General features: G+C 46.8%; 1 protein-coding gene across 5 annotated transcripts in view; it reads right to left on the bottom strand.

The window, feature by feature from the left end:
* CHST11 (carbohydrate sulfotransferase 11) overlaps positions 1 to 15,132 on the bottom strand; it is a 307,020-nt gene that overhangs the window by 157,999 nt on the left and 133,889 nt on the right. For 2 of the 5 annotated variants that reach the window (XM_015431469.4, XM_015431470.4), the window contains exon 2: positions 1,542 to 1,627. The exons of 2 other annotated variants lie outside the window; for them this stretch is intronic. In XM_015431469.4, coding sequence (XP_015286955.1) covers positions 1,542 to 1,627 — 86 coding nt within the window. Of the gene's footprint in view, positions 1 to 1,541; positions 1,628 to 1,923; positions 2,047 to 15,132 lie in introns of those variants that run through there. One more of the 5 variants, XM_045366648.3, reaches the window with a different exon arrangement.

Here is a 15,132-nt window from a genome sequence, read left to right as displayed (position 1 = left end):
AGTATTTGAGAGCCCTGTGTTAGGTACTGGGGAGCCAACAGTGAATAGGACAGACGCAGTCCATGAACCTTCCATCCACAGGGGCGGTGACTTCAGAAATAGCTTTTCCCATGACACCATATGTTACCCATAAAATTTGCAGCAGTGTTTCAGCAGTTTTGTATTGAAGGAGAAAATGCTCTGAGAACAGAGGATATCAACAAAAAGATGGGAATGGTTTGCATCTGAGGAGCCTGTGTTGTTTTCAACACGGGTTACCAGAAATCCCATCCTTTGTTGAAACACAGTTCTGCCTCTTCCTTAGGACAGAATGTGTGTGGACAGGCTAGGAGACCTGCCTATCATATGCAGAGTTTTTGGGGCACCAAAGGGAACCCAACTATCAAATTCCCCACTGAGTCACCACAGAACCCAGTACAGCAAGCCTCAGGCAATACTGATGTGGCAATTAATGGACTAATCTGGCCAAGTCACACCTCAAGACAGGGCATGAGTTAACCTAATTAGGCCACCCATGATGCATAAACTCAGGAGTCTATTTTTCCAGAAGGGAGTGGAGGTGAGAGATTGGGAAGGGTGGTAGGGGGCACCAGGTAGTTCTCGAGTGCATCCCTTTGCAAGAGTTCTAAAAATTCGACACCTTTGAGGCCCATGCATTATCTTCTTCCACCAGGTACCTTGGTCCAAAGAAGTATTAAATTTAGTCAGAGACTGTAGCCAAAGCAGTACATTTTTCCCTCTTTCTCTACAGCTATCGAATGTCCACTGATGCTGCTGCTAGTTGTTCACTCACCAGTTCTGGGCATCAAGTGCTAATTAATGTTCCTACGAAAGGATCAGTCCCAGAGTCTCCACATCAGGACCCACACACGCCACTGAGGCTGTTGCCATGGCAACCAGGCCTCCTAACTTTGCACTAGCTTTCCACAGAAGACACTTTTCCTTGGTTGGATTTTTTTTTGCTCAAAGAGGAGCTCTTTTCATAATTGATGGCACAGAGGCCACGTTTGCTACCTCATTAAACTAACAAGTTAGATTTACTGAGGCAGTCACTTAGCAAAAGGCCCCTGCTCACAAGGGAGTTTGCCAAACTGGCACAGTGAGGTGGGGCATCACTGGGCTTTAATATGTGGGATGTGGGAGTGGGTGTCAATGTGCAACTCTTCCTTTGGGGATACCAACGAGAAGACTGCACAGCCTCACAGGCCCTTTAATTTCCGAGTCCCATTGCTCGGACTTAAGACTGTATTCATCTCAGGAGTTCAAACCCTGGGCAGGTCTGAACACTTAGCACTGAGCCTAGGCATTTCTTTAATTCTAAACATCCCCTGCTAGAAATTTTCAGAGATGCTACATAGAACAAGGGTGACGAAGAAAGCAACCACTGAAGGTAAAATGCTGGGCTGTGAAAGGAAGTTTTAAATCCCCCAAAGACCATAATTTTGGAGTTTTTAGTATCCATCCCCACCAAAAAAAAAAAAAAAAAAAAAAAAAAAAAAAAAAAAAAAAGTTCACATGCTGACAGAGTACTTGAAGCTTACCTGGATTGGGTTGTAGAGTTCCTGCAGGGGGCTTCGGGACCCCTTCCGGCAGCAGATGTCCACACCAAAGGGATTCCTCCGCATGACTGAGGAAAGAAAGTGAAGGCTCATCAGAAATGAGCAATAAAGATTTGTTGTCTGACAAAGAAAAAGGCACAGAGGAGGGAAGAAGAAACAGGCAGGAAAGAAAGAGAAAACCAGCTTCTAGCAAAGGAAGATTTCCACGCTGTCCCTTCTCCAACAGCACAGCTGCTGTCTGTCTTCCCAACATTCAGGCATCTCCACATCCAGAAGGATCTAAATCATGCTAAAAAGTGTCCCCAGCAAGTGTTTTAAGAAAACAAGACAGGCATCTAAAACTCATTGAAATGAAACCACTTACAAAAGATAACATAATGGCTGCTTCAAAGACAGCAAGTTCTACCCAGCACCAGGCTTGGTAACACATTTTAAGATTCCACAGACTTCTCCAGCAACAGTCAATGACCTTTTATTCCTAGTCCCTGGAAGCTGGGCTTCTGAGAACGGGCAGGTCCTTCCCCAGGAGGCTCCTCCCACTGGATAGGTCAGAGGCCCAGCCTCCCCAAAGCCTCTCCTAAATTATGTTATTTTTAGTGAAAATATCAGCATGAAGCAGAAAAGACAAGAGTTTATGGGTCCAGACAGAGATGGTACTTACAATTAATAAAAGAGGAGGAATTAAGTGAACTCCTCAAAACCCACCCACATTGAAGCCACCAAGAGCTCTTTTTAAATGGCAATGAATTCTTTCCTTTTCATTTTTCTTGTTCACTCTGTGCAGCCCCTCATGCATTGTGTAAAGCATAGTCATGGGCTTGATCATTATTTGTTGGTGGGAGGAGGAAGGAGGAAGGGAGGGACGAAATGGGGAGAAAGGGAAGGAAGGAAGGAAAAAAGGAAGGTAGGAGGGAAGGAAAGAGAGCAGTAGAGAGGGAGAGAAGGAAAGAGGGAAGGAGGAAAAGAGAAGGAAAGGGAGGGGAGGAAGCGAAGGAAGGGAAGAAAGAGAGAGGAAAAGAGGAAGGAAAGGAAAGAGGAAAGGAAAAAAGGAAGCAGAGAAGGAGGAAGGAGGGAAGAAGGGAGGGAAGGAAGAAGGGAAGGAAGGAGAGAGAAAAAAAGAGAGATGGGGGAAGAGCTTTCTGCTCAAGTATACCATAGGCAGTTTTCTTATGGTTCAAGGTGCAACAATGGCATGAGTGAAAAAAGGAAAACTAGATTCTTCCATGAGCCTAAAGAACTCACCTGCTCCACAGAGGCAGCAAATGGAGAGCAGGACATTCCCTGGAACAGACAGCCTGGGTTTGAATACTGGCTCTACTACTACCGGCTGTGTGACCTTAGGGAAACTACCTAACCTCTCTGTGCCTCTGCTTCTTTGTCTGTAAAATGGGAATGAGAGGCATCTAACTTCCTAGGTTGGATGTGAAGATTAAAGGAGTAACTACTATGTGCAAAATGCTTAAAAGTGTGCCTGGCAAAAAGCCAGAGTTTAAAAGTGTAGGTGACAAATTTCAGAAGCTATTTAAGATCCCCTTGGGAGGAAGGCAGGAACTTCTCTATTCGTGGCTATCAAGGGGCCTGATGAGGAGAAACCAGACCTCAAGCAGGGTACAGCTCAAATGACTGGGAGGGCTGGCTGCAGGGGGTAAGCCCAGGGACCTCTGCTCAGAAGTTAATCTGAGGCCGGGAAAGGGAGGAGAGTCATCCACAAGCAGCTGATGACATCTGGAAGGTCTCCGGAGGAACAACTGCTGCTCAGGTGAGCCTCTGTTGACTTGCCACTTTGAGCCACATGGAAACTCCGCAAGTCAATCATCAATGCCCAGAAACAAGATGCCATGTTTTCTCTTTCCTTTTCTTGACTTCCTAGGGCAGGGGTCAGCAGAATTTTCTGTAAGGGACCAGACAGTATTTAGGCTTTGCATCCTGCAGCCTCTGTCATAACTCTTCCGCAGGACCATCATGGTGTGAAAGCCTTACCGAAAGATACCGAAATGAATGGGTGTGGCCAGGCGCCAACAAAACCTCACTGATGAACACGGAAATCTGGGAAAATGTCATCTAATTTTCATGTGTCAGAAAATATTATTCTTCTTTTGAGTTTTTTCCACCAATGAACAAAAATGGGCAGTGGGCCAGCTTCGGCCCTTGGGCTAGAGTTTACCAACCCCTGCCCTAGAGAACCGCTCCAGGTCTTCTCAGGGTCAGTAGTACAAGCTCCAAACATAGCTACATGCCCACAGTCTTCCCTGCGGAGGGCAGAGTCACAGGCAAGCGTTAATACATTAAAGCCATTAGAATTTGATCAGGCTGTACAGAGAAACACTGGTTCTTTGTTCCTCCAGTTGCCCCAAGAAGAGGGAAAAAAAAAAATTCTATGTTGTTTTTCTTTAATTTATGACTTCATTTTTCATTTCCACCAAAAAGGAGGTAAACTGTTAAATGCACGCAAGTTGCCCTTGGTGCACAATGACATAGCAACACTTCGGAGAAGTAAAAACAGCCATAAAACTCGTAAAATTATGCCCACGCCGGGCAAGATTAAATTCTCCCTATGGCGGCAGACAGGCTCATCGAGGCCCATGGCTCCGGGACCGCCGCGGTGAAAAACCTACCATGGAATCCATTAAAAGTCTGCTTTTATGGGGGGCAGTATTATTTAATTGGTTTATTTTTCTAATACGAGGTCTTTAAAATGCTTTGACCGTGTGGGGCCTGAGCCTTGGGTTATTTGCCTACAGCCATCAGCCCTGCCCGTGACTTCACTAGGTGCCATGGGAACCGGCCTTGGCTCCCCAGACCACAAAAGCCAAAGGGGCCTTGTGTGCCTTTTATGGGAATGATAACAACCCCACCGTTTCTGGAGTGCTCACTGTGCACCAGGCAGTCGGTGCAGCGGGATCCTTCCCACGGGGAAGGAAGTACCTGCATTTTACAGATAACCCCTCGGCGCCTCCCTTTATTGCAGGCACTTGGCCAAGGTCAAGGCCATGTCAGTGGAAAGGAGCCAAGCTGAGCCTCGAGACTGACAGGCGCTGCCTAACCTGTGAGCCAAGGGTCACCTCCCAACTCAGCTAGGCCAGCCGGCCACGAGGATACAGACCACTGAGTCAAGGCCCGCCCCGCCCACCAGGGTGGGAGGCTTGGGCCAGCACTTTATCTCCCCTCAAGAGGAAAGAAGGAGCCGGACGACTCAGGAGGAGCCCAGTGATCTGTGGAAGGAAGAGAAGGAGAGTGAAGAAAAGATAAAGTTCCCCAAATCCTCCATGTCACGTTCCAAAAACTAGAGTTTCTCAATGCGCGCTCTACTTACTTTGCCCATCATATTGCTTGTTAAAAAAGCAGATTTCTGGGCACATTCTTGGGCTTCCTCCCAGAGTTGTTGAATCAGAAGGAAGGGCAGATGGAAGTGAAGGCCCAGGAATCTGCATTTTAATAAGACTTCCCCACCATGGGGAAGACACGTACAAATTATACTCTTTATGCTTTCTGATTCTTGAGCATCCAATTATACAATAAACAATTTCCACACCACCGGGCTCCATCTACCTCAGAAGATACTGTAGCATCTACAGTAAGAGCTGTGGACCATCTCCTACTGCTGATGTTGCGTGAAGGTTCGGACCCTCCCTAGAAGTTAAGCCCCACTGTACCCTCTCAGGTTTAGACCACAGGGGCTTTCGGTTTCCAGGGGCCACAAATGACTTCTGGGCTAGTCATATGCAAATGGTAACAATGAGGACCTACTCTGTTGCCTGGGATGCAAAGGAAGGACCAGCAATTATGCACACGAGTATATTCACCCCACATGTATCTTACAAGTGGTGTTAGGGAAGTTTGAGTAACCAAGGCCCAGACGGTGGCAGCTAACGTTCAGAGGGCATCAATGCTTCACCAAGCAGTTCACACATTTAATCCCCACAACAGTCCCACGGCGTGGGTACTACTACCGTCCTCACTTCACTGATGAGAATACCAGGGCACAGCAGGGTTAGGTAACTTGCCCAGGTCTCATGACTAGAAAGAGGTGGAGATGGGATTCTGCCTTAGACAGCCCATGGTCTCAGCTGCCACACTGGGTCACCTCTTCACTGACAGGTAAGTCAAACATCTCCATAGTCTCCTCCAGGCCTGAGACCTGCTTGGCTGGCCACTTCTAGGACAAGTCAAAATGTAATAGGATTCATTGAAATGCTGTGATGGCAAACTATTAATTAATGGTTTTATTACACTCATTCATTCGACAAGTTTTTATCACGCACCTACGATGTGCGGGGCAACTCGCCAGGCACTGGGTTTGGGGGATAGAGCCTCTCTCTAACCTATTCATGTTGTTGCTGTAGTGCCTGGCATGTAGTAGGTACTCAAAAGGTTGATGAATGATAGAGGATTTAACACTTCCTTTAAGAGCATCAGAGAGGTTTAGTTCTTGCTATATATGGAGAAAACTGCCAGTAGTATTAGGCTACGGTTATTTTTTTTTTCCTTTGAATAATGAAAGGTCTGATGATCAAAAGCCCCGTAAAAGAAATCCCTGAGGCCCCGAGGACATTTAACGGCAGCCTTCTGCTGTCCACCCCGCCCACTGGGAGTTTTATTTAGCCACAACACTTGTTTTCTCCTCTCTAAACTCAAATCAATGGGATTAAAGGTTTTTTTTTTTTTTTTAAACAACCTAATTAGCTCAATTTACAGTATGATTTCTTGGACCCAGGAACAGTTCCACATCTCCTACGATACATAAATGAAGCTAAAATTAAACTCAAGCCGCTTGTGTGTGTTTCATTATAATGAAGAGCACGTTGTTTTCAAGTGGACACTCCATTCCCAGTCTGCTAACTGAGAGCAGCCCGTGGAGAGCTGGCTCAGGACAAAGGAATCAAGCCCACCTAGTTCTCTGGGCGACTCCCTGTGACCCTCTCAGTGCTGCTGGAATGCAAGAGAGCTGCTGGATTGTTAATTCAGGTCTGAAGACATAGAACTGAAATACTGCAGGACCCTAGGTAGGAACTTGCCTCTCATGCATGTCCTAAAACCAAAGACATTTAGAATTCCAAGGGATTCGAGTATAGGCCAATCCCCTCGATTTACAGAAGAAACTCGGAGACCTTACACGCTTGCCCAAAGTGCCCAGTGTAGCTAGCAGCAGAGCCAGGGCCAGAAGTCGTATCTTACAAAATAAACTATCACGTAGTGGGAATGTACCATGTATCTGATGCCTGACACAATGCTCAGCCCTTTTCTCACATTGTTTCATTGAATCCTGATAAAACCCCTTTAAGTTAGATGTAATAATGATGTCATCTACTCCCATTTTGCACTTGAGAAAACTGAAGCCCAGAGAGGTTAAGTAACTTGTCCAAGATCACACAGCCAGCAAGCAGCAAGGGCAAGTATCTAATTGACAACCCATGTCTGTTTATTTCTAGCACTGGTGCTCTTCACCGTGCTGTCTCGAAAGGCAGTAAAAGATGCTTTTACCCTTACAACTCCTACCATTTTTGGGCTGTCACTTCCCTCAACGTTTCAAAATGAAGCACTGCTGTACTAAATCACCCAAGTCCAGATGGGTCTCTGCTCCTTCTGCTGGCAAAACAACTCTAATACTCGGTTGACTTCGGACGCTTTCCAAATCTGACTTGCTAACAGGCTGGGCATGATTCATCTGCTCCACACTCAGAGAGTGCAGGGCAGCAATGCACTTGCAGAAATGTTTTTTCCAAATGCACAAATTCATGCCGGAGCCCTAGCAGTGTGCCCCAGCCCATCCGTCAAGACAGAACAGTGTCTGATTCAACCTCATCAAGTTAGAAGGGTGAGCAATGCCCAGCTCCCTCAGCGGGAGCTGCTCCTGCAAGGACAGGCAATTCTGTTTTGCACCCGGGGGACCCAAAGTCAGCCCTCAAAGGACACTGAGTCTCCCAGCTCTCCCTCATCCTCTTCTGAGCTCACTGTGATGAAATGAGTGCTAAAACCAAGTAAGTTCCAGGTAAACCAAGATGAGTTGCTCACCCAGCAAAACCCTTTGGAAGAAGCAGGTTCAACCAGAATTGGATTCAAGTCCTGGTTTTACCCATTAACTAGCCTTGGGACGTTGGGTCAACTTCCTAATCTCTGAAACTCAGCTATGCAACGCGGTTAATAATGCCTGTATCATAGGGTGGTGGTGGGAATGAAGTGAACACGTAAACTAGCCTGGTCCATGGCACTCAAAAACTGTCCACGTGGAAAGCCACAGAGCTGGATCCCACCCCTAGCTCTGCCACCAAACTAAGATCCTCACTTTGAACAAGGTCTCCCTGGGCCTCCGTTTTCTCCTTGGTCAGGTGAGAAGGTTCAACCATGTGATCGCTAAGAATCTAATTAGCTCAAATTACAGTATGATTTCTTGGACCCAGGAACAGTTCCACATCTCCCACGATACATAAATGAAGCTAAAATTAAACTCGAGCCGCTTGTGTGTGTTTCATTATAATGAAGAGCACGTTGTTTTCAAGTGGACCCTCCATTCCCAGTCCGCTGAGAGCGGCCCGTGGAGAGCTGGCTCTAACTCTAACCTCCTAACTTCCAAGCACAGGGCGGCGGAAGTTAACCATGGTAGAACCATGGGTTAAACAAGCCCTAGAATTGCTCAGGTTTGGGGAGTCAGGGTGGAAGGAGCGGTGGGTGCGGAGCAGTGAAACAGTAATCAGCGTGGGAGGAAAGAATCTGAGGCCAGGAGAGGCAGGGAACGGAAAAGCCACACCTGGCTGTGAGAACAATCTCTACCCGGTTTACAATCCACCAGCGTTTTAAAACCCCTGCTAGTGAGGCTTTTATCATTTTGCAATAATAACACAGAAATAGTGACATCCCCTCCAAGAAAAAACCTTACACAGAAGCAGAGCTGGGAGTCTGTAGCTCAGTGGGGCGTGGGCCACACGGGTAGCTTTTAGGACAAACTCCTTGACTCAGTAACCCAGCTGCAACCTGAAGCTCTCCCAGGAGGAACTCAGAGTTAGGGGACCTCAGAGTGGGAAGAATCTGACCCCTAACAGAGGCACCTTGAAGCTCTCCTTAGCAATGACTTACATTACTTTGAGTTCAGCACTGCCAACACTCTCCTTTCATTTTATTTTTTAATTTTTTGAGACAGGGTCTCACTCTGTCACCCACGCAGGAGGGCAGTAGCCCAATCTCAACCTCTATCTCCCAGGCTCAAGTGATCTTCCCACCTCAGCCTCCCCAGTGCCTGGGACTACAGGCATATGCCACTATGCCCAGATAATTTTTGCAATTGTTTTGTGGAAACAGTTTTGCCATGTTGCCCAGGCCGGTCTCGAACTCCTGCATTCAAGCAATCCTCCCACCTTGGTCTCCCAGAGTGCTGGGATTACAGGCCTGAGCCACCTCCTCAAGCCCTACTCTCCTTTTAAATGCAAAGGAAGGAACTCCCTTCTAACACTAGAACCCAAGCGCACTGTTTGAGTCGCTTTCTGGAAGGAATACCAGAACTGGAGGCAAGAGAAGAAAAGGCAAAATAAAAGGGGGAGAGCGGGGAGAAGAGGGGGGAGAGTACTGAAGCCCGAAGGCTTCTACATCACAGTTTGTCTTAGACTTGGTTCAATCCTAAACCGTTCTCATAAATATGAGAGGTAAACAGAAGCCAGTAAGTCCTCCCGAAAACTACATCTGAAGCTAATCCACTCTGAGATTTAAAAATACCCAAGAACCTCTGTCTCCGTGAGATTTCATTTTATTACAAGGATCCTGTAGCTCTTTGAATCCAAACTCATATTTGGAGTCTGAGGGTTTCTTAGCCCTCATCTGGTCACTCCTGCTCATTTGCAGAGGAAAATACTGGGCCCAGTGTGGGGACAGAATGGCCAGAGGTCCCACAGCAGGGCTGGAGATCACCCCTGGGCCTAGCCAAGCCCCTCGCCTGCCAGGTTTGCCCCTCTCGACATGTCCACGGCCTAAGTGCTCCGTGCACAGCAGGTACTCGGTACGTTTGTGTCAAATGAATAAAAACAACAGAACAAGTGATCTGAGGCTTTAACCAAAGGTACTCTACTAAAGGGTATCAGACCAAATCACTTACCTACAGCAAACGAACAAAGAAAAGGAGTTAGCATGTGCTCTCCTGACAAATTCTTCTCAAAGTGCCAATGCTTCCTCAAAGTGTTTTAATTACCTTCTTAGCCAAAGTAGTTAAATCAAAAAGAAAAATTAATATGATATACTGTTATGGTGCTGTGATGTGCCTTAAATGAACTCTCCAAGTACCCAGTCAACATGAGCCTTTATTACCGTCTCTCTCTATTACTTATGGCCAAGCCAGGAGGGAGGTGGTATCACACCCATTTTACAGACAAGGAAGCTGAGGCTCAAAGAAGTTAAGAACTGACCCAGTGACATAGCTAGTGAATGGCAGAGTTGGGATTCAAACCCACACACCTGCATGCTTTCCCCCACTCCTGGGAAATGGGACATGTCACAGCTTATAGATGTTGGGGACTGATAGAGACCAAGCAAATAGGCAATCCCAAATGTTGACCCAGTATTCTCCCACCAATCAGACCTTCAGGAGCTTTACAAAACATTCAGCACACTTGTATTCACAAGTGACTTTCCAGGAGCCGTGAAACAGTGAGGTGAAAATAGGGTTCGGCCTAACCTGTCATCTATGCCATTATCAAACTTAAGTTTTCCAACTTCCCATTCCTCCCCTCACCCAGTCCCTCCCACAGGGACAATTCAGAGCCTTTAAAACCATTCCCAAATCTCTTTCTCCTTACTGGAGACCCTATAAGCAAATTCACTGAAGAATACTGAGGGATTTGGGGTTGATTTGATTAGAGAATAATCTGAACCTATATCATAGCCATTCCCACGTCGGTCTCTCCTACTCCAGCTCCTCCAAGCAAGAGCCCCTCCCGACGCCCAGCCTGTAGAAGGTGGTTGTAGAACTAAAGTGAATTAAACTTGGCAGATGAGAGTCAAGGGTGTAAATCTAAGAATTACGTGAATGTGCTTAGTATAGCTTGGGAAAAGATGCAGCTTCATCTAAGAGCCGTGAGATTTACTGACATGGAAGCCTTCCAGTGGGGGCTCTTATCCTCAGCTTTGAAGAATATACTGTATACATTAAAATATTTACCAGCCAGGAGAAGAACTGGGCCACCAAATGGAGTCCCCCAAACCGATGGCCCCAGCAGCCAACCCATTCCCTCTTTTAGAGAATTCTGGCCGATCTGCAGACATATGCCCAGAGCGCATGCCTACTTCCGAAAGTACAAGATCCCTGTCCAAGTACAAATCTGTTGTCAGCCTGACGGGTTAGTGCACCATCAGGCACATCTAAGACAAAAAGAGCTCTTCAGAGACCACCTGGTCCAACGACTTGCACACAAGGAAAGAGAATGAATCTATTTGGTTAGGGAAAGTATCCTCAAAACTGATTCTGACTGAGCAAAAGAAATGGCAGGACACAAAGTGCTATAATCTGGATGTTTTTGTCCCCCCAAAATACTAACCCCCAAGATAATCATTTTAGAGGGTGGGGCCTTTGGAAGGTGATTTGGTCATGGGGGGTAGAGACCTCATAAATGGGATTAGTGCCCTTATAAAAGAAGCCCCTAAAAAGACCACTTACCCCCTCCACCATGTGAGGACACAGCAAGAAGGGACTACCTATGAACCAGAAAGCAGGGCCTCACCAGACACCAAATCTACCAATGCTTTGGTCTTGGGTTTCCCAGCCTCCAGAACTGTGAGAAATACATTTCTGTTCTGTATAAGCCACCCAGTTCATGGTATTTTGTTATAGCACCCTGAACAGATTAAGACACAAAGCTCAAACGTAATCTTCCTGGCCAGTGGGGTATGCTGTCCACCCACTGAGAGCATGAGAGATGAGAAGGGAGAAGAGAGAAAGGGACAGTAAGGGAGAGAAGGGGAAGGGAGGAGAGAAGGGGAAGAGAGGAGAGGAGATGGCAGGGGAGGGGAGGGGAGGGGAGGAGGTGCCAGGTATTAAAAGATTAAACTACCACATCCCTAGGCCCATTTTACAGGTCAAGAAATGGACGTGCAGGATAGAAGGTGATCTGTTCAAGGACACACTGCTGGCTATAGGCCGAGTTGCAGCTAAAATGAAGACCTCCTGATTCCTGGCCTCATCCCTTTCTCCTTTTGCACGTGATTTACATATAAATATATATAGAAAACCAAGACAAGTTTTATTTTAGAAGTACTATCCTTACTATGTGTGACGAACTAACATTTCCTATTGTTCTTTTATAAAGTACTAATCACAACTCACTAAACCCATTTTACAACACACCAATGGGTCATGGTGCATGGTTTGAAAACGCCTGACTCAGATATCTGGAAAGAGTCAAGCCAAGGCCAGAGGTCCCACAGGTGTGCTTTCCAGCCCTGTTGTAGGACCTGTGGCCTTGACTTGACTCTTCCTTTAAGTTCAATTTGAGGGTGCTTATGAATGGAATATGTTAAACATTGATAAAGAGAACTCCTGGCTTCCACAGTTAAAATTTCCCTCCTACAATGTTCACCATCACAGTGGATGCCACCACCATGCCCTAGCTGTGAAGACCAAACAGCGAGGAATTATTCTTAAATTCTTTTTTCTGTCTGCTATGCCCCACCCATCAGCATGTCTCTGTCCTCACCACCCTGGTACAAGCCATCATCGCCTTCCCCTTGGGCTATGACAAAAACCTCTTAACTGGTCTCCCTGTTGCCACCTTGGCCTCCCTACTCTATTCTCTACCAGCGGCCAGAATAATCTTCTAAAAATGTAAATCAGATCACAACAGCCTTCCTGCTCCAAAGACCTGCCACCATCTTAGAACAAAATCCAAAGTCTTTCCATGGCCCAGAGGCCCCCCATGATATAGCCCCACCTGCCTCTGCCCCTCCTCCTCTGCCATAGTGGTCATCTTGCTCTTTCTCCAAAAAACCAAGCATGAGCCTCAGGGCCTTTGCACTCATTGCTCTGTCGGCCTGGAGCCCCTCTCCCAACACCAACAACTGCTCTCTTCTTTACTCTGCCCTCCGACCGCATCATCAGGTCCCCAGAGAGAGCTTCCCTGGACACACTGTCTCCCGTGGCCTCATTTCTCTCCTGTCCCTCCCCTTCTTTGCTGTATTCTTTTTTTTTTTTTAAAGACAGGGTCTTGTTCTGTCGCCCAGGCTAGAGTAAAGTGGTGTGATATTGGCTCACTGCAACTTCCAACTCCCATGTTTGAGCGATTCTCATGCCTCAGCCTCCCAAGTAGCTGGGATTACAGGCGTGTGCCACCACGCCCAGCTAATTTTTGGCATTTTTAGTAGACAGGGTTTCACCATGTTGGCCAGGCTGGTCTCAAACTCCTGGCTTCAAGTGATCTGCCCGCCTCAGCCTCCCAAAGTGCTGGGATTACAGGTATAAGCCGCCGTGCCCCGCCTGCTATATTCTTCTTCAAGGCATTGATTCCCTCCTGTCTTTCTATCTTAAATGCTTTATTGGCTGTTGTCTATTTATTGCCACCACGAGACCCTAAGTTTCATGAGCAAAAGGACTTGGACTGTCTTGTCTACCACAATATCCTCAGTTCCTAAAAGGGGCCTAAATTCAGGGCTGAATGAATAAATGAATGAATGGAAGTACCTTTCCCAAAAGACAGGAAACTAAACCATTTTGAAATACAGTCACCCCAGTCCAAGGTCTTCTAAACTTTCCTGATAAGAGTCATCCGAGGTACTTATTTAAAAAACATATATTCCCAGCCCTTTTGAATCAGATTCTCCCACAGAGGGGCCTGGGAAGCTTCAAGCTTGATGAGCACCCCAGGGGATTTGTATCTTGGAAGGGTCTGGGGACGCTGGACCAGCCAGACATGGGGAACAGGTGCACACATAGAGAGCGCACGTGCAGGCCATCTGGAGAAGAGCAGAGGGAGAAACTGGTACGAGGTGGGGCCAATGAGGCCAGGGGCCTGGGCATAGGTACTTACAAGGGTCATGTGGCACCTAATAGCCAAGGGACGGGCCAGCAAGGGTAAGGCATCTTTATGTATTTATTTATTTATTTTTGAGACAGAGTCTTGCTTTGCCACCCAGGCTATAGTGCAGTGGCGCCATCTTGGCTCACTGCAGCCTCCTCCTCCTGGTTTCAAGCAATTCTCCTGCCTCAGCCTCCCGAGTAGCTGGGATTACAGGCATGTGCCACACGCCCACCTAATTTTTGTATTTTCATAGAGACGGGGTTTCACCATGTGGACTAGGCTGGTCTTGAACTCCTGACCTCAGGTGATCCGCCTGCCTCAGCCTCCCAAAGTGCTGGGAACTTTAAGTCATCCAGACAAGGATTTGAGGCCAAACCGAGAAAGCATTCATCTGATTCTGTAGTCAAACTAGAACCCTTGAATCAGTTCTTCGAGGCAAGAAATAATACAACTGCAGTTTTGCTTTTTTGTTAATTGTAATAAAATACACATAACATAAAATTTGCCATTTTGACCACTTTCAGGTGTCCAAGTCAGTGCCATTAAGTACATTCACATTCGTGTGCAACTGTCACCAACTGTACATCACTTTGTAATAACAACTCCCCATTCCCGTCTCTCTTGTCCATGGTAACCCCCATTCGAGTTCCTGTCTCTATGAATTTGAATATTCTTTTTTTTTTTTTTTTTTTTGAGACAAGGTCTTGCTGTGTCACCCAGGCTGGAGTGCAGTGGTACAATCTTGGCTCACTGCAACCTCTGCCTTCCAGTCTCAAGCAATCCTCCCACCTCAGCCTTCAGAGTAGCTGGGACTACAGACACAGGCCACCATCCCTGGCTAATTTTTTAATTTTTTATAGAGATGGGTTTTGCCATGTTGCCCAGGCTTGCCTTGATGGGTTTCACCATGTTGCCCATGCTTGCCTTGAATTCCTGGACTCAAGCAATCCACCCACCTTGGCCTCCCAAAGTGCTGGGATTACAGATGTGAGCCACCAAACCCAGCTGAATTAGAATATTCTAAGCACTTCACGCAAGTGGGATCATACACTGTCTGTCCTTCTGTGTCTGGCTTTTTTCACTTAGCGTAATGTCTTTTAAGTCCATCCACATTGTAGGATGTATAAGAATTTCCTTATTCTGACATATTGTTATTCTGAATAATATCCCATCATACATACCACTATCCATTCATCCACTGATGGGCATTAGGGTTGCTTCCAACTTCTGGCCACCGTGACTCATGCTGCTATGAACACGGTGTTCAGGTATCTGTCCAACTCCTGGCTGCGGTTTTGCTTTTTAAGCTGTTTTGCTGGGACACGGAGCAACACCCTGAGGTGGAGCCCAGAGGCTGCTGGTGAGCAGGTTGGCTGGTGGCCACCACTAACTGGCTTGATGGTTCAAAACCAGCCTGGTCAACGTGGTGAAGCCCCGTCTCTATGAAAATACAAAAATTAGCTGGGCATGGTAGTACACCAGCTTTCTACACTGAAAGCCGGTGCTGTGAGGATGGCAGGTGGGCAATGGAGCATGGCTGTCACATACAGAACTTTAGAACAGTGACCTTAAGTAAAACAATGCCA

The sequence above is a fragment of the Macaca fascicularis genome, chromosome 11 (assembly GCF_037993035.2).
Source record: "Macaca fascicularis isolate 582-1 chromosome 11, T2T-MFA8v1.1".
Lineage (NCBI taxonomy): Eukaryota > Metazoa > Chordata > Mammalia > Primates > Cercopithecidae > Macaca > Macaca fascicularis.
Note: the sequence above shows the minus strand (reverse complement) of the source record. Positions and strands in the feature narration are given on the sequence as shown.